The sequence below is a fragment of the Aquarana catesbeiana genome, linkage group LG06, assembly GCF_042186555.1.
Source record: "Aquarana catesbeiana isolate 2022-GZ linkage group LG06, ASM4218655v1, whole genome shotgun sequence".
NCBI lineage: Eukaryota > Metazoa > Chordata > Amphibia > Anura > Ranidae > Aquarana > Aquarana catesbeiana.
In genome coordinates, this window is record NC_133329.1 from 385,905,435 (window position 1) to 385,924,546 (window position 19,112).

Below are 19,112 nucleotides of genomic sequence, written 5' to 3' on the forward strand. Positions count from 1 at the left end.
GACCCAGAAATCCGCTCGTCTGTATGCTAGTCCGACAGACAAAAACCGACGCTAGGGCAGCTATTGGCTACTTGCTATCAACGTCCTTATTTTAGTCCGGTGTACGTCATCATGTACGAATCCGTCTGACTTTGGTGTGATCGTGTGTAGGCAAGTCCGTTAGTTAGAAAGTCAGTCGAAAATCCGTCGAAAGTCCGCTGGAAAGTCTGTCGGACCAGTCCGGTCGAAAAGTCCGCCCGTGTGTACGCGGCATTATAGTTTAACCACTTGCAGCCTGCCCACCATCAAATGAAGGAGCAGTGCGGCTCTCGTTCTGGGTGGATGTCATATGACGTCGCCCCAAAACGGGCATGCAGCGTGGCGATCGATCGTGGTCAAGCCGTGATACTAGGCCACAACACGACCCTGATCTCTGAAAAGAGCCGATGACATGGCTCTTTAACCATGTGATCGGCTGTGTCCAATCACAGCCGGTCACATGTAAATGCGGAAGTACTGGTAATTGGCTCTCATCGCCTCACATTGACAGTGTGTGGCAAGGAGAGCCGATCAGCAGCAACTCCTCGCAAGGGACTCCCGGACAGGTAATCAGGGCATTGAATACAGTAAAGCCCCCCAGCGCCACTAATCAGTGCCCATCAGTGCAACAATCGGTGCCCATCAGTGCAACCAATCGGTGCCCATCAGTGCAACCAATCGGTGCCCATCAGTGTCACCAATTGGTGCCCATCAGTGACAACAATCAGTGCCCATTAATGATGTCAGTCTGTGCTGCCTTTCAGTGCCTGGTCATCAGTGCTGCCCATCAATGCCTCCTATCAGTGCCGCCTCTGAGTGCCCACCAGTGCCGCCTATCAGTGCCCACCAGTGCCGCCTATCAGTGCCCACCAGTGCCGCCTATCAGTGCCCACCAGTGCCGCCTATCAGTGCCCACCAGTGCCGCCTATCAGTGCCTCCTCATCAGTGCCTCCTCATCAGTGCCCATCAGTGCAACCCCATCAGCACAACCCCATCAGTGCCCATCAGTGCAACCTCATCAGCGCCCATCAGTGCCTCCTCATCAGTGCCCATCAGTGCAACCCCATCAGCACAACCCCATCAGCGCCCATCAGTGCAACCTCATCAGCGCCCATCAGTGCAGCCTCATCAGCGCCCATCGGTGAAGGAGAAAAATTACTTCTTTACAAACTAAGAAACATTTTTATTTTTTCAAACTTATCAGTTCTTTTTCTTCTTTTTTTTTTTTAGCAAAAAATAAACAACCCAGCAGTGATTAAATACCGCCAAAAGAAAGCTCTATTTGTGTGAAGAAAATGATAAAAATTTCCTAGTGTTGCATGACCGCGCAATTGTCATTCAAAGTGCAACAGAGCTGAAAGTTGAAAAATGTGAAAAATGGCCTGGGCAGGAAGGGGGTGAAAGTGCCTGACATTGAGGTGGTTAATGCATGTTACTAATCAACACAAGTGTAAACAAGCCCTATAGGTTATGTAAACCAAATCACTCAAATTGTAGATAAGCTTTAACACAATCCTTTTATTCATAAAAGTCATATTCAATCTTTTTAAATCTGCAGCTTTTATAAAAAAAAAAAAAAAAAAACCTGGTGATCCTGCCCCAAACATCCTTGTCCAGGCCATTCCTGTTCAAGTATAACACTTGAAGTCTCCTAATTGTGCCCCTGGAAGGACTGCTGAGTATTGGGAAGTCAGGGTGAAGTAAAAACCACGTAGGTGAGCGGTTACCATCCTGTTTACAGGAACAAGTACTGTCCTTCCTTGAAAGACTTTTACAAATGTAGCACCCTGATGTTTAGGCAGGGTTGCTAGTAAATTTATCTGACAGGTATAGTTGCCTTGGCCAACTGATAGGAGATCAATTGATCCCACCCCAATTCTGGAATTGCTGCACTTCTCCTTTCTGTCATTAGATGGCCGGGTATCTGGTGGCATTAGTTAAGACAAGGGCATTGCAAGGACAGATTAGGAATAGATGGGGTATCTCAGCCAATGGGCAGGGATCTTCTTGGGTCCCTTGGCCTGCTGGGAGAGTCCATTTATTTGGGTGAGGTCAGGTGATCTGGGTTCTGTGCCACCTGGACAGCTGTCTGGAAGGACGTGTGTTGTGCTGCCCTGGGCTGCTAGGCCAGTGCCTGAGGCAATCCCGGGGACATCTGGCTGCTTGGCTGTTTAAGGGCCTATCCATAAGCAAGAGAGAGCAGCGCAGGGTTGGGACTCCGGGCTTGCAGTGTAACCATAAGTAACGGTTCTGCCGGCCGGAGAACCTGTCGTGGTCGGAGGTAGAGGGGAAGTTGTCACCACTAAGGGACCAATCATCTTATTACCAGGGACCACAGCGAGTAGCTGAACCAAGTACCGGAGCAGTATTCTCACCAGCCAGCCAAGGTGACACTTGAAGAGCAGCCTTGTGTGCCAGGCCAGGGACCGAGCAGGCCAGCGGGGTGAAGCTTGAGGAGTATCTGTGAGTGCCAAGCTAGGGACCCAGCAAGGAAGCGGGGGTGATGGGGAAGATACTCAGTGAGAAGGTTGGAAGCGTTCAGGAGATCCAGTGGTGGTGGATCAGGAAATCGAGTGAGAGAGACTGGGAGCTCGGTGGAGTGAAGATCTACAAGAAGTAATTGTAGAGGAAGTACAGAAGTTCATTACAACTTGTGTTAGAAACTGTTATAAGACTGTTGCCATAGGAGACAGCAATCCTATATATGCAGACATGGTGTCTTGCTGGGTGCCTTTCCCTGCATGGCTGTCTTCCTATAGAAGACTCAGAGCCTGCTAATTACCATTGCAACTACTTAAGGGTGTCCTGGCCCTAAACCCTCTCTCCAACAGTTCTGTTCAAGAGAAAATAAACCTCTTTGCATTCAAGAAGTGTCTGGCGCCCATGAATTACACACACCATGCCTTGTAACCTGCTCTCCACAGGATGACAGCAGTCCCTAACTCTGGAGGTTTTTTCATTAGACCAAAGGGGACCCGGGACCTTGCTACACAAAAGCTAAACATGGAAGTGTTTGGAAAGAGAGGCTCCTAAGACTACACCATGAACAATATGGCAACACACTGGAAAAGCAGTAACATTGAAACACAGTAGGAACTCAACAAAGTGAATGGAGACATGAAGACCACAGCGGGCGACAGAATAGAGCTTATAGAGAAAGTGATGAGAGCGCAGAGAGAAGACTGAGGCAATACTATCAGAATATAGATAGACAAAGCCGCAGGAAAGAAGCAGCAACAGGAATTGCCAGGACTAACAAGAGTTAAGAAATAAATCCACCGCTATATAGAGTAGGTCCATAAACAGCCGCAATACTCCCGCTTAGTCCAAGGACTGGATTAGCTGAACCTCTCCTGGCACAATAATAAAGTCTAGAGTCATCCTGGAATGGCTTACCTGATGCAAAAAAAAAAAAAACCCAGGCGCCAAGTGGTGATAAAAAGACATTATAAAAAGGTTAATTAAACAAACAGAAGAACATTGAAAACTAACTCCCCAGCCTGAGCCAACTCCCTCTTCATCCAATAGCAAGTCTCTGTGTCGATTAAACAGTCAGCGGCGCTGGTCATGGAGGGGAGCGTTCGATGAACATTACCTGGTTCAGTGGCTGTTGAGTTCTCCCCGGGGTGGCCTTCCAAGTTCTTGTTTTGAATGTTTGGTAAACGATCCCCTTGTAAGTCGCTCGGCTGAGCGGGGGGCGACTCCCGCTGAGCACAGTCGACAGGCTCATTATCCCCATCACTCCGGATTTGATTTTCCTTCTCCTCCTCAATGCCGGGAACAACGGCTGCCTCATTTTTGGAGCCTGTCGTTGGGTAAAAGGAAACAATAAGCTGTCAGTCTTCTGCAAAGCAACGTATTAGGGTCCTGCTGAAAAAACGCATTAAGGGATGTGATAGCTGCAGCGTGGCTCCTGAACACCTGAGTGGCCCTCCGTGACCGGGCCGCTACCTATGTACACAGTACACATTACTTACACGGCAGGGCGGCTTTTCTGGTTTTAGCAATATACGGACCTAGGCTTTCTTTGTGTCTCAGATGTGCGGTGCTTTTGTTTTGATTTTATGTTACAATAAATTGACAAGTTTTTCTATTGTCACAAATGGGCAAGAAAAAAAAAACAAAAGTTGATTGAGATTTTTCTTTAGGGGTTGTGAAGCACCAATAGGCCTTAAAAAATGGAAAAGTGTATTTTTAATTTTTGTTTTTACATCTATTTTTACAGCACTTTACATATTGTACATTTACACCAGTCCCTGCCTTCAAGGAGCGTACAATCTAATATCCTATCTCACATCCAGACACACACAAAGAAGACAGTTAACCTACCAACAGGTCTTTGGAGGAAACTCACACAGGCACAAGCAAACTCAATGCAGTTACTGTTTTGGTCAGGATTTGAACGGAGGATCCCAGTGCTGCAAGGCAGAAGTGCTAACCACTAGGCCACTCTGCTGTATTTTTTTTTTTTTTTCATTTTAATTTCCACATATGAAACAGCACATATTAAAGCGATATTCCAATCAAACTGCTAAAGGCACCAATGAAACACATACACCGGAGTTATTCTACCTGCTGAAGGATTTGTGTTTCTGTCCACCCACAACTGTGGTTTACAGAGAAATAACACACAGACCAGTGAAGGGCAGGAGATCTGGTTTTTCTTTGTTGCAGTTCAGTAACCCTTAACCACTTGGGTACCAGTAATACCCCTTCCATACCAGGCCACTTTTCAGTGCTGTGATAGTTTTACTGACAATTACTCTATCATGCAACACTGTACCCACATGAATCATCATCATCATTTTTTTACCTTTTTTATTTTATCTAAATATACACAGACACACAGTATCACACAGAAGTGAGTGCACCCCTCACATTTTTGTAAATATTTTATTCTATCTTTTCATGTGACAACACTGAAGAAATTACACTTTGCTACAATGTAAAGTAGTGAGTGTACAGCTTGTATAACAGTGTAAATTTTCTGTCCCCTCAAAAGAACTCAACACACAGCCATTAATGTCTAAACCGCTGGCAACAAAAGTGAGAACACCCCTAAGTGAAAATGTCCAAATTGGGCCCAAAGTGTCAATATTTTGTGTGGCCACCATTATTTTCCAGCACTGCCTTAACCCTCTTGGGCATGGAGGTCACCAGAGCTTCACAGGTTGTCACTGGAGTCCTCTTCCACTCCTCCATGATGACATCACGTAGTTGGTGGATGTTAGAGACCTTGCACTCCTCCACCTTCCTTTTGAGGATGCCCCACAGATGCTCAATAGGGTTTAGGTCTGGAGACATGCTTGGCCAGTCCATCACCTTTACCCTCAGCTTCTTTACCAAGGCAGTGGTCATCTTGGAGGGGTGTTTGGGGTCGTTATGTTGGAATACTGCCCTGCAGCCCAGTCTCCGAAGGGAGGGGATCATGCTCTGCTTCAGTATGTCACAGTACATGTTGACATTTATGGTTCCCTCATTTAACTGTAGCTCCCCAGCGCCAGCAAAGACCCTAGAGAATAAAATGGTGGCTGTTGCAATTTTTTATGTAGCACGGTATTTACACAGCAATTTTTCAAATGCAATTTTTTGGGAAAAAAAATACACTTTAAAAGGATAAGTTCACCTTTCATAACGTTTACATGTTACATCCATATTCAGGGTGGAACAAGTAACATGTTACGAATGGACTGGCCCCCGCATCTTCCCAATTCCTGCTGTGCCTGCCTGGCCCCGTCACTCACTTACAGTGTCCCGTGAATGGAAAACTACAAGGTTCGGCAGCTTTTGCGGCTGTTGTCATGTAGTTTTCAATGAGCTACCGTGGCACTGTGAGTGATTTGGTAGTTCATCGAGTCTTCCTGTCATAATGTGTCAGCTTCCTCATACGAGGTACGAGCAAGCCAATACACTGACAGATCTGCAGGAGACCTGCATGGCACCAGCAATCTGCTGATCAAGACTGCAATGCTTTACAGGTCCATAAAGACATGCATGAGCGAGTATCGGGTGGAGGAACTTGCCTGGCCTCAACCCAATAGAACACCTTTGGGGTGAATTTGGGCGGAGACTGCGAGCCAAGCCTTCTCGGCCAAAATCAGTGCACTTCTGGAAGAATGGTCAAACATTCCCATAGACACACTCCTAAACCTTGTGGACAGCCTTCCCAAAAGAGTTGAAGCTGTTATAGCTGCAAAGGGTGGGCAACTCAATATTGAACCCTACCGACTAAGAATGGGATGCCATTAAAGTTCATGTGTGTGTAAAGGCAATCGTCCCAATACTTTTGGTAATACAGCAAGTATACAGTGCCTTGAAAAAGTATTCTCTGAGTACCCCTGAGTCAATACTTTGCAGAACCACCTTTCACTGCAATTACAGCTGCAAGTTTTTTTGGGTATGTCTCTACCAGCTTTGCACATCTAGAGAGTGACATTTTTGTCCATTCTTCTTTGCAAAATAGCTCAAGCTCTGTCATATTGGTTGGAGAGCGTCTATGAACAGCAATTTTCAAGTCTTGCCACAGAATCTAAATTGGATTTAAGTCTGGACTTTGACTGGGCCATTCTAACACATGAATATGCTTTCATCTAAACCATTCCATTGTAGCTCTGGCTGTATGTTTAGGGTTGTTGTCCTGCTGGAAGGTGAACCTCCGCCCCAGTCTCAAGTCTTTTGCAGACTAACAGGTTTTCTTCTAAGATTGCCCTGTATTTGGCTCCATCCATCTTCCCATCAACTCTGATCAGCTTCCCTGTCCCTGCTAAAGAAAAGCATCCCCACAACATGATGTTGCCACCACCATGTTTTACAGTGGGGATGGTGTGTTATGAGTGATGTGCAGTGTTAGTTTTCCGCCACACATAGCGTTTTGCTTTTAGGCCAAAAAGTTAAATTTTGGTCTCATCTGAGAGCACCTTCTTCCACATGTTTGCTGTGTCCCCCACATGGCTTCTCACAAACTGCAAACGGACTTCTTATGGCTTTCTTTCAACAATGGCTTTCTTTTTTCCAGTCTTCCATAAAGATCAGATTTGTGGAGTGCACAACTAATAGTTGTCCTGTGGACAGATTCTCCCACCTGAGCTGTGGATCTCTGCAGCTCCTCCAGAGTTACCATGGACCTCTTGGCTGCTTCTCTGATGAATGCTCTCCTTGCCCGGCCTGTCAGTTTAGGTGGACGGCCATGTCTTGGTAGGTTTGCAGTTGTGCCATACTCTTTCCATTTTCAGATGATGGATTGAACAGAGCTCCGTGAGATGTTCAAAGCTTGGAATATTTTTTATAACCTAACCCTGCTTTAAACTTTTCCACAACTTTATCCCTGACCTGTCTGGTGTGTTGCTTGGCCTTCATGATGCTCTTTGTTCACTAAGGCTCTCTAACAAACCCCTGAGGGCTTCACAGAACAGCTGTATTTATATTGAGATTAAATTACACACAGGTGGACTCTATTTACTAATTAGGGGACTTGAAGGTTGTTGGTTCCACTAGATTTTAGTTAGGGGTATTAGAGTAAAGGGGACTGAATACAAATGCATAGCACACTTTTCACATATTTGTAAAAAATTTGGAAAAGCATGTATTATTTTCCTTCCACTTCACAATTATGTGCCACTTTGTGTTGGTCCATCACATAAAATCCCAATAAAATACATTTGCGTTGTATGTAGAAAATGTCAAGGGGTGTGAATACTTTTTCAAGGCACTGTATAGATATACATTTATTTTTTGTTAAGGAAAAAAGACCAAAAAACTAATAAAACTAATTTCCCTTACTTTCTGTTACAAAACTTACGACAGGAAAGTAAAAACACCCCCAAATGTCCCCTTTTGGAAACTGGACACCCCAAGTCAATGTCCTTTTGGAAATTAAGAAACATGCTGGTATTGAGAGAGTTGGAAGCTTGGTAATACTGCACTAGATATAGCCCATCAATAATGTACAGGTCAGACACAGAGGGAAGAAGTAGTGAGGGGGTTAAAGTACAGGTCACATACAGTAGGATAATGGAGATGAAGGGGTTAAATAAATAAGATAAGGGAGGTGAGGGGTTAATGTATACAGGTCACATAGAAGCAGGTTTGGAATAAGATGTATAGGAGTGGAGAGGTGTGTGAAAGGGTTAAAAAAATGATTCCACAATCAAATGAATTAATTTAATCAAATCTTCAGCTTCCTACACCTCATTCATGAATTCCACCTTCCTCCCTTTCCTCAGCTGTGAGAAAACGGGAGTGCTGTCAGATTTGTCACATTGAACAAAATGCACAGAGCCACTCCAATTGGCTCTGTGCACTGTGCTGGTTATCGGTGTTACAGCACAGATTAAACAGCGTTCTCGGTTTGTGGTGCTCAGATACAATTGAGTTCCGCTTTAAAGCCTCACTCAGCCCAAAGCTGATCCTCCATTACAGTCAGAGTAGGGTAAGGTTTGGTTTCATTTTCTGCCCTACAAGCCTACATCCCAACAGAGGTAACACATTTTGGGCAGAGTTGCTTTTATTGACATGGTTTTATCGCTTGCAAAAAATGCTTTGACTTTCCGCCATTCAGAAATTGGATGAAAGAACCGAGTTCCCGCTCTGTCAGTGTCTGGATTCATGTCAGAGTTAAAGTGTTACTAAACCCACAACAGTAAAATCAGTCTGTATATGCAGTAAAGCAGGGGTAGGCAACCTTAGAGAGATGGAGATCTACTTGAACAACACTGATGAAGTCAAAGATCACCAGGCACAGTGTCCTGTTGTTAGGGTTCTGGGTTAGGGTTCACACTAGAATACGATGTGTGTTAAAAACGCACTGCCTTTGTGATGTACTGCATGTGATGATACATTTTTAACCCCAAATGTAAATGGCAAATGCAGTGGACACAAAAAAAAGGATTAAAGAGAGCGCAGGGTTTGGGAATGCGTTGCGCTCAGAATGCAGGGTTCAGAAGCGTGTTGCGCTCAGAATGCAGGGGTCAGGAGTGCGTTGCGCTCAGAATGCAGGGGTCAGGAGTGCGTTGCGCTCAGAATGCAGGGTTCAGGAGAGCGTTGCGCTCAGAATGCAGGGGTCAGGAGTGCGTGTTGCACTCAGAATGCAGGGATCAGAAGTGTGATGTGCTCAGAATGCAGGGATCAGGAGCGCGTTGCGCTCAGAATGCAGGGGTCAGGAGTGCGTTGCGCTCAGAATGCAGGGGTCAGGAGTGCGTTGCGCTCAGAATGCAGGGGTCAGGAGTGCGTTGCGCTCAGAATGCAGGGGTCAGGAGCTAGTTGCGCTCAGAATGCAGGGGTCAGGAGCTAGTTGCGCTTAGAATGCAGTGGTCAGGAGCGTGTTGCGCTCAGAATGCAGGGTTCAGGAGAGCGTTGCGCTCAGAATGCAGGGGTCAGGAGTGCGTGTTGCACTCAGAATGCAGGGATCAGAAGTGTGATGTGCTCAGAATGCAGGGATCAGGAGCGCGTTGCACTCAGAATGCAGGGATCAGGAGCGCGTTGCACTCAGAATGCAGGGGTCAGGAGCTAGTTGCGCTCAGAATGCAGGGGTCAGGAGCTAGTTGCGCTTAGAATGCAGTGGTCAGGAGCGTGTTGCGCTCAGAATGCAGGGTTCAGGAGAGCGTTGCGCTCAGAATGCAGGGGTCAGGAGTGCGTGTTGCACTCAGAATGCAGGGATCAGAAGTGTGATGTGCTCAGAATGCAGGGATCAGGAGCGCGTTGCGCTCAGAATGCAGGGATCAGGAGCGCGTTGCGCTCAGAATGCAGGGATCAGGAGTGCGTTGCGCTCAGAATGCAGGGATCAGGAGCGCATTGCGCTCAGAATACAGGGATCAGGAGTGCGTTGCGCTCAGAATGCAGGGATCAGGAGTGCGTTGCGCTCAGAATGCAGGGGTCAGGAGTGCGTTGCGCTCAGAATGCAGGGGTCAGGAGCTAGTTGCGCTCAGAATGCAGGGGTCAGGAGCTAGTTGCGCTCAGAATGCAGGGGTCAGGAGCTAGTTGCGCTTAGAATGCAGTGGTCAGGAGCGTGTTGCGCTCAGAATGCAGGGTTCAGGAGAGCGTTGCGCTCAGAATGCAGGGGTCAGGAGTGCGTTGCGCTCAGAATGCAGGGGTCAGGAGTGCGTTGCGCTCAGAATGCAGGGGTCAGGAGCTAGTTGCGCTCAGAATGCAGGGGTCAGGAGCTAGTTGCGCTTAGAATGCAGTGGTCAGGAGCGTGTTGCGCTCAGAATGCAGGGTTCAGGAGAGCGTTGCGCTCAGAATGCAGGGGTCAGGAGTGCGTGTTGCACTCAGAATGCAGGGATCAGAAGTGTGATGTGCTCAGAATGCAGGGATCAGGAGCGCGTTGCGCTCAGAATGCAGGGATCAGGAGCGCGTTGCGCTCAGAATGCAGGGATCAGGAGTGCGTTGCGCTCAGAATGCAGGGATCAGGAGCGCATTGCGCTCAGAATGCAGGGATCAGGAGCGCGTTGCGCTCAGAATGCAGGGATCAGGAGCACGTTGCGCTCAGAATACAGGGATCAGGAGCGCGTTGCGCTCAGAATGCAGGGATCAGGAGCGCGTTGCGCTCAGAATGCAGGGTTTAGGAGCTCGTTGCGCTCAGAATACAGGGATCAGGAGCTTGTTGCGCTCAGAATGCAGGGATCCAGGAGTGTGTTGCGCTCAGAATGCAGGGATCAGGAGTGCATTGCGCTCAGAATGCAGGGATCAGAAGTGTGTTGCGCTCAGAATGCATGGATCTGGAGTGCGTTGCGCTCAGAATGCAGGGATCAGGAGTGGGTTGCGCTCAGAATGCAGGGATCAGGAGTGTGTTGCGCTCAGAATGCAGTGATGAGGAGTGTGTTGCGCTCAGAATGCAGGGATTTGGGGGGAGGGGGGGATGTGAAGGGAGGTAGAGGACCGCGCTATAACGGTGGGAACTGCTATGGGGGTGGCCCTGTCCATAGCAGTGTCCACTGCCCCCCTCACACCACCACAACCCCCTCCCACCACATACACAAGCACAGTAGTGTCCTCTCCCCCCTCACCTTCCTTCCCATTGCATCCTACCTGTGCACACAGGAGACTGAGAGGCAGCACAGTTCTGGAAAGGGGGCGGGAGCAGGAGCTGGCAGAGTGGCTTTTTATATTAACAAGATGGTGATTGGTTGCTTAGGACCTAGCAACCAATCACCTGCAGGTTAACTTGGCCAGCTCCTCCCCCCGCCCTCCGTCCTGAGCTGTGCTGGTTCTCACTCCCCGCTGTTCACTGATGACAGTGGCAGAGGAAGAGGCAAAGGGGGGAGGGGGACCGAAGGCGCCGCAAGGGAGGCTGAGGGTAGAGAGAGAAGGCGGGGGGGTCAGCACGCTTGGGGGCACTCTACACATGCTCAGTTGGGTGTGTAATGCTAGAGAGTTTTTTTTTCCCCCTCGGGAGGGTGCATGTGATCAGCACAGGGCCAATCAGCACTGTCCAGAGAGTCAGGTGTCATGCAGCCTCATAGGACAGTCAGAGGGGAATGTACACTCCTACAAGCTTTAACCAGACACTGATAGAAGTCACAAGACTGCTATATACCGCTGATGAGAAAAGGTATTTAGCAGTTTATATTTACTAAAATAATTGCATTTCCATGTTCTGTGTACTGTGGAAAACCAGATATAGTGAATGCAGAGTCCTGGGTTTAGTAATATTTGAAATAACAGAATGTTCTGTGGACACCATTACATTGAATACATCTCTGCAGTCTCCAATGAGAGTAAAAGGACATCGTCTTCTTTGCAGCTACACTCTGCAAACTGACACTTTCCGGGAGCGTCCATCTCCAATGTCTAGTAGCAATGCAAAGATCCATTGAGAGGAGCCAATGAACGCTCTGGAGGACCAGGATATGTACACTCAGTTTCTGCTTTAGACTTCAGCTGATGATTTATTTTTACAATAGCAGTGTCTAGTCAGTGTGGACAGAGAGAAAATCATTCAAGGTGTCTGCAGGGTGTTCTTCTGAATTTACTGACAAGGTCACTTTGAATCTGACCTCCAGCCTTCCCTTCAGTCTTGCACAGTTGTATCGGCTCCTCTCCTGGACTGAAATTAATTACTCTGATCTCTCCGCACACTGTGAGCTTCTCACGATGTGCATTAGAAGCTGCAGCAAGTCAGAAACAGCCGCCTCATTTCCTGGCTGGAGGACGCCTATCATTATCTAGCCCATATCTCTTCAACTATACTATCTCCGGCATCCCCTTTCTTTTTTTTTTTTTGGATATCAGTTCTTTAAATTATAGAAGCTCAGTATCACATGTGTGCATTAGTTAGGGCACCCTGCATGCAAACTGATACTTCCTAGGAATGCCCATTCCTCCAGACTGACATCCACTCCTCTTTGTATCAGGACAGAGGACTCGAGTACTGGGGAGGGGTGTTTCCCAACCCCTTTCCTCAACTACCCAAAAGGGTAGTGTTTGTGGAATTTCCCCTTAGATAAAAATAGCCGTCATAAATACCAAGCCATTGACATTGAAGAGGGATTGCGATATTGCATCCGACAACCAGATACTAACTGACACTTTGTGGGAACCAGTGACACTAATACAGTGATCAGTGCTAAAAATATGCACTGTCACTGTACTAATGGCATTGGCTGGGAAGGGGTTAAAAATCTAGGGTGATCAAAAGGTTAACTGTGTGCCTAGCCAGTGTTTGTGTTTACTATGTGTGCTACTTTTACTAGCGGAAGAGCTGGATTTGAGTCGCAGCTTTGCAAGAACACAGAATCCATCCCTTCCCCCCTGTCAGAATAGAATTCTGCCTTGTTTACATAGGCAGAGCTCCGTTCTGAGTCTCTGCCTGGTATCGAGTGCCCGACATCCGCAAATCGGCTTCTACTGTGAATATTCACAGCAGAAGCGGCGTGCCCCCTGCTGGCGGAAATGCAGGATTACATATATATACGTGATCCAGTGCACAGCTGCCGCCCTGCAGCAGTAAAACTGCTATAGGGCAGTCAGCAAGTGGATAAAATGTAAGAAAAAGCCTAACTATACTTATTCTTAAAAAGATTTCCTTACCCCCTCCTCCTACCTATCCTAAGACCTGTGTATTTAGCCATTTTTAGACTGCTCCAGTCATGTGATCCTGCAGCTCTGTGTAAGGGAGAGCTTGACACTGGCTGTGAGTTCTGGGAGCCGTGACGTCACCCATAAGATCCCATGGCCCAGCCGATGTCAACGTTTCCTCATCTTCCCTGCAGCAGCCGCTCTTTGACACAAAAAGGCCAGAGCTACAGGATCATATGACTGAACTGGAATAAAAATAGGTAAGCACACAGATTTTTTTTTTTTTTTTTATACAGGGTAGACAGGTAGATAGGTAGGCTCTCATCCAGTCATTTGATCTTTTCAGCTCTGTATAAGGGTGCACTCAACAATGGCTCTGAGGTGCGGGAGCCGTGATGTCACCCATAGGCTTCCATGGTACAGCTGTTGCCGGTGCTCCCTCCTCTCCCCTGCAGCAGCAGCCCACTGACACAGAAGAGCTGGAGCTGCAGGATCACATGACCAGACCGGATAAAAAATAGACAACTAGGCAGGATATGTAGGGGGATGGGGGAAGGGAAAGTTTTTAAGCATAGTTAGGCTTGTGGGGAGGTGCAACGCCAGTAAACACTTGCAGAGAATAGAACTTGTATTAATGATCAAGTTCAAAAATTCACAACAAACCAAGCAGGCAGGTGCCCGACCAGGAATACGATGTGCAGTGGAGAAGGTCTCCGATGCGCCGAAAGTGTCTGCCATGAAGGGGAGGAATGCAGCCTGGCTGGTCTGTGCCCGAAAAGAGAAACCATAAAGGAACCATCTTCCTCTTGACTTCACCTCCAACTGCAATGCCGCTGCAGTCGAGCACCACCTACAGTGGGCTAAATAGACAGCACCTGCACTTTAAAAGGGAAGTATGGGAATTTGTTTTATTGTACAATCCAACTTTTTTCTATCTTTATTTTTTTTGTTCCAATAAAGTTTATTTGGCATATGAATACCATTGGTTTGGTCCTCCATTTAACCACTTGCCCTTTTCCCGTTTCTGTTCCTAATCTTTTTGAACTAATTACCAAAGTTGTGGAGGTACCCCGTCTACACTAGACAAGTTGGTCCCCCCCCCCCCCCAAAAAAAAAATAACAGTAGTCTGAGATCCATCTTTTAAAATTGTTTTCTATCTGCAATCCAACTTACCTAGGTGGATGCTGCATCTGTCCTCTACCGGCTCTAAGGCTGAGAACCGAGCGACCACCGCTGATCGCTCAGTTCTCAGAGATCTAGTGACTGTCAGTCACAGCTCTCTGCTCTGCCAATCCAGCACTCACTGGAGTGCTGGGCTGTGGAGGGAGTGGGAGGCTTAGGCTCACAGCGGTTCGCTTAGAGGCTGAACCGGGTGTCGGTCCAGGCGTGTGGGCGGATCCCAAAAATATGGTCACAATCTTTCCCAAGCCTAGTCCAGCTTGAAAACGGGTCACAGGAGTGCAGAACAGCCTGCACTCCTGAGATCTACATGAGAAGTACAGCCAAACAAGCTTTGCCTGTACTTCTTCTTTAAAGCAACTGTGCAAGGTGAAGGAGATCCTGAAATTATGACCTGTTGGAGGTTATGAAGCACTGATCTACTGTGAAAAAAAAAAAAAAAAAAAAAAAAGGTGGGGCAAGAAAAACACAGTGTGGCGAACTTTGCAGAAATATAAAGGAAGAAGGTATAGGTAAATAACTACAAAAAAGAAACTATAATAAAGAAATTATAATAAAGAAACTATAATAAAAAACTATAATAAAGAAACTATAATAAAGAAACTATAATAAAGAAACTATAATAAAGAAACTACAGCAAATAGGTTGTAGGATTATTGCTGAACCCCAGGCACAAAAACATTTAAAGGGGTTGTAAACCCTCAAGGCTTTTCACCCTAATGCATTAAGGTTAAAAACCTCCTTTAGTGTAGCAGCCCCCCAGAGCCCCCCTTTTCCTTACCTGAACCCTGTCTTTCCCACGCCGGGAACGAGCACACCAACTGGTGTCTAGTGTCCTGATTGGAAAGATTGATAGCAGCAAAGGCATTGGCTCCCATTGCTGTCAATCAAATCTAATGATGCGGGAGTCGGGGGCAGGGCTGAGTCCTGCTGTCTGTGTCAATAGACGCAACAGCAGGACACGGGAGCGCGCCCGCACGGGTTCCCCTGAGAAAGAGCCCTTCTCCGACAGGGCACTTGAAAAGAGAAGGAGCCAGGAGCGCCACTGGTGGGACCCCTGAAGAGGAGGACTGGGGGCCACTCTGTGCAAAACCAACTGCACAGAGCAGGTAAGTATAACATGTTTTTTTTTTACTTTTAGAAATCGTTTAAGTATATTCCTCAAAAACAATAAATTATTACGACTGTAACCTTGAAATAGTAGCAATGACATCATCACTGTCACGTACATAGCTTGTGCAGCTAGCAGAGCTGTGGGAGGGACCCAGCAAGCTCCACCCACAACACTCTACTTGCAGAAAACTACAGGAGGGGGTGGAGACAAGACCAGTCACCCTGTACAAGGAGAGAGAGCAGCAGTGAGAGGTCTTTATAACAGGAAGGAAAAGTCTCACTCTGGATCTGGAAGAAATACACAAAGCACACCAAGATTCAAGAAGAATACACAGGAGGACTTTTGTATACGGACAACATTTGCTAATCCCTGACTATAGGTATAATAATTTTTTTTTATGTAATTGGGAACCAACAGATCTTATCCCGCGACGCCGACTTTAAAGAAACTTTCCTGGAATGCGTCAAACTTTACCTCGCAGGATCTGGCAAACTGCAGCTAGTTACAATGTAATGCAAACGCAGCGTCATTAGTCAGTGAAAGAACTAAAAATCTATAATTTCATTGCCCTTTTCATCATAAATCTCCAGACGAGTGAAAGAAAACAGCAGGGCAATGAATGTTAGGCTTATTTGCTGCCATGGCAACAGGACCTCCGCTCCTGCCCATTGAATTCGCATCCTGCTGACATTAATCAGAAATGTCCATTTGTGCCAGCATAATGCCATGCCATCGCAGTTCTCAACATACGTTCTTGACAGAAATTGGCACCTTTCACTTTGTGAGGAGACGCGTTCACAGATTGATGCTCAGGTGGGATCTCGGGTCCCCCCCCCCCCAAGCTGACTTTTCAAATCTGCATAACCTCATTTGCCTCTTTTAGACGCTGAGGCTATGCGGTGAAATTTGCTGTTAAGCGTATTATAACATTTAGAAGGTTGTATACAAATTACCCACCGCTGTAGCATCTAATTGTGTCGCTTACCGGGTCTCTTATTGGTGGAATTAATCCCCTAAATACCAGGGGGAAAAAAAATTTGCCGTCAAAGCTAAATGGTGGTTTGCAGAAAAAAAAAATGCCTTTGGAAAGCGCGGAGCCGAGAAAACAACTGCTGCAATGCCCAAAGCCGACATAAATGTCAACAAAAGGACTGAAACATGTTAGGCAGCTTCTGTAGAAGGGCTTGAATGTCAAGCTTCTGTATGAGGAGGCTGTTTTTCAATATTTTATACAAATTACCGACTGTTATACAGCCATTGCAAACATTGGTGAAGAGAGGTGGATCTCACTGCATAGCGTGCACCTTTGTGGTTCGGGTTCGAAAGTTAGATGATAAGTAAAGAAGTATCTACGGGGGTCTTCATAAAAAGGACTGCAGAAAAAATAATAAATGCCACACAACTATTCCAGAGTCCAACTGGTATTTGTTAGGGTTGCACCGATACTAGTAGCGGTACCGAGTATTTGCAGAAGTATCGGTACTCATGTAAATGCACCGATACCTGAAACCGATACTTTCAGGCTCGGTTCTTTGAGCTGTCAGTGGGTCTCCCCAGTGTTAAAGAAGTCCAGTAATTGGAGCTGTCAAAAAATAAAAAATAAAGCAGCCGCCAATGTTTATTAACAACATTGCTCAGCCCTGAAACACTAATGCCCCGTACACACGGTCGGATTTTCCAACGGAAAATGTGTGATAGGACCTTGATGTCGGAAATTCCGACCGTGTGTGGGCTCCATCACACATTTTCCATCGGATTTTCCGACACACAAAGTTTGAGAGCAGGCTATAAAATTTTCCGACAACAAAATCCGTTGTCGGAAATTCCGATCATGTGTACACAAATCCGACGGACAAAGTGCCACGCATGCTCAGAATAAATAAAGAGATGAAAGCTATTGGTCACTGCCCCGTTTATAGTCCCGACGTACGTGTTTTACGTCATCGCGTTCAGAACGATCGGATTTTCCGACAACTTTGTGTGATCATGTGTACGCAAGACAAGTTTGAGCCAACATCCGTCGGAAAAAATCCTAGGATTTTGTTGTCGGAATGTCCGAACAAAGTCCGACCGTGTGTACGCCCTATAAGGCTTCATTGTACACGGGACATTGTTCAACCTCTCCTGAACGATTTAACTTGACAGCTAGAAACTGGAGTAAAGGTCCGTTTAGCCGCGTTTGGAAAAAAGTTTTTTTTTTTTTAAATAGCCAAAAATGAAAAACGCCTGTAAACTAAACGCGGCTAAACGCAAATTACCGCGTTTAGCCGCATTTGGCATTTGAAATGCCTCTAAACACAGCTTCCGAACGCATTTTTTTGGGCTCCAAAAAAAGCCTCTAAACACAACTGCCTAGAAATGACGATAAACGAACCCGTGTACGTGTACTGAGAAGATAACATTGGATGAGTTCAAGGGCAGAAAAAAAATGCTCAACTGCTCTAAACATCCGTTTACCAGCAGTAGTGTACATGAGGCCTTAAAGTGGTTGTAAACCCTTTGGGACAACTTTCACCTACAGGTAAGCCTAGATTAAGGCTTACCTGTAGGTGCTTGCAATATCTCCTTAACCTACACGGTTTAGGAGATATTTGCAAAAAAGGCTGTACCGATGCCTACGGCGTAGGTGCACTGAGCATGCCATTAGTGAAGGCAGGCATGCCGTCACCGACGGCTCCTGCTCACATGCGCCGGAGTGACGTCATCGCTGCTTCGGCCACTCACAGCACCGGAAAAGCGATACCCGGAAGTCACTTCAGGTATCATGGCGACGACGAAGGACGTTAACGAGGGTCGCTTCGATCTCAGGTAAGTAATTCATAATGAGCTAGTATGCTATGCATACTAGCTCATCATGCCTTTGTCTATTCCGGGTTAATTTTCGGGTACCGACGGTCATAGAGATGGTCACCATCTGGTCACCAGTCATCTCTATCGTCCTCCTTCGGCGCCGGACGATTCTTTCTCCGGGCCCCCCGATGGCACGGGAGAGCCCAGAGAAGCACCGGATGGTGGCGGGAGGGGGGGGACATCCCCTCCCGTCACCTATAAGAATGATCAAGCTGGGGAACTGCCACTATGATCATTCTTATCGTGCACAGAATCGCTAGGTGCAAAGTATGATATCTGAATGATACATTTAGCTGCAGGCATCATTCAGATATCCCCCCTAAAAGTCAAGGACGCCATTTTACTATGGCTGGGTATTGAAGTGGTTAAATATTAAAATCCCTCTGAGATACTGCACTTAGTGGCGCTTCCCTTCCTGCAAAACTGTTATACTGCTGGCATTTTATTGCTAAAGAAATTTAACTCACTGGTGGAGTCTAATCTTCTAACAAAAGAAAATACACTCACCGGCCACTTTGTTAGGTACACCTTGCTAGTACCAGGTTGGACCTCCTTTTGCCTTAATTCTTGCTGGCATAGATTCATCAAGGTGATGTGCTCTATTGGATTAAGATCTGGTGAGTGTGGAGGCCATTGGAGTATAGTGACCTCATTGTCCAGTGGTGAGATGATTGGAGCTTTGTGACATGGTGCATTATCCTGCTGGAAGGAGCCATCAGAAGATGGGTACACTGTAGTCATAAAGGGATGGACATGGTCAGCAACAATACTCAGGTAGGCCGTGGTGTTTAAACGATGCTCAATTGGTACTAAGTGGCCCAAAGTATGCCAAGAAAATATCCCCCACACCATTACACCACCACCACCATCCTGAACCGGTAATATAAGGCAGGATGGATCCATGCTTTCATGTTTAAGCCAAATTCTGGCCGTACCCTC

The 19,112-nt window shown here is 46.6% G+C and overlaps 1 protein-coding gene across 3 annotated transcripts in view; it reads right to left on the reverse strand.

Moving 5' to 3' along the window:
• ZRANB3 (zinc finger RANBP2-type containing 3) overlaps positions 1-19,112 on the reverse strand; it is a 471,114-nt gene that overhangs the window by 98,872 nt on the left and 353,130 nt on the right. For all 3 annotated transcript variants that reach the window (XM_073634288.1, XM_073634289.1, XM_073634290.1), the window contains one exon: positions 3,614-3,823. In XM_073634288.1, the coding sequence (XP_073490389.1) occupies positions 3,614-3,823 (210 nt within the window). The remainder of the gene's footprint in view (positions 1-3,613; positions 3,824-19,112) is intronic.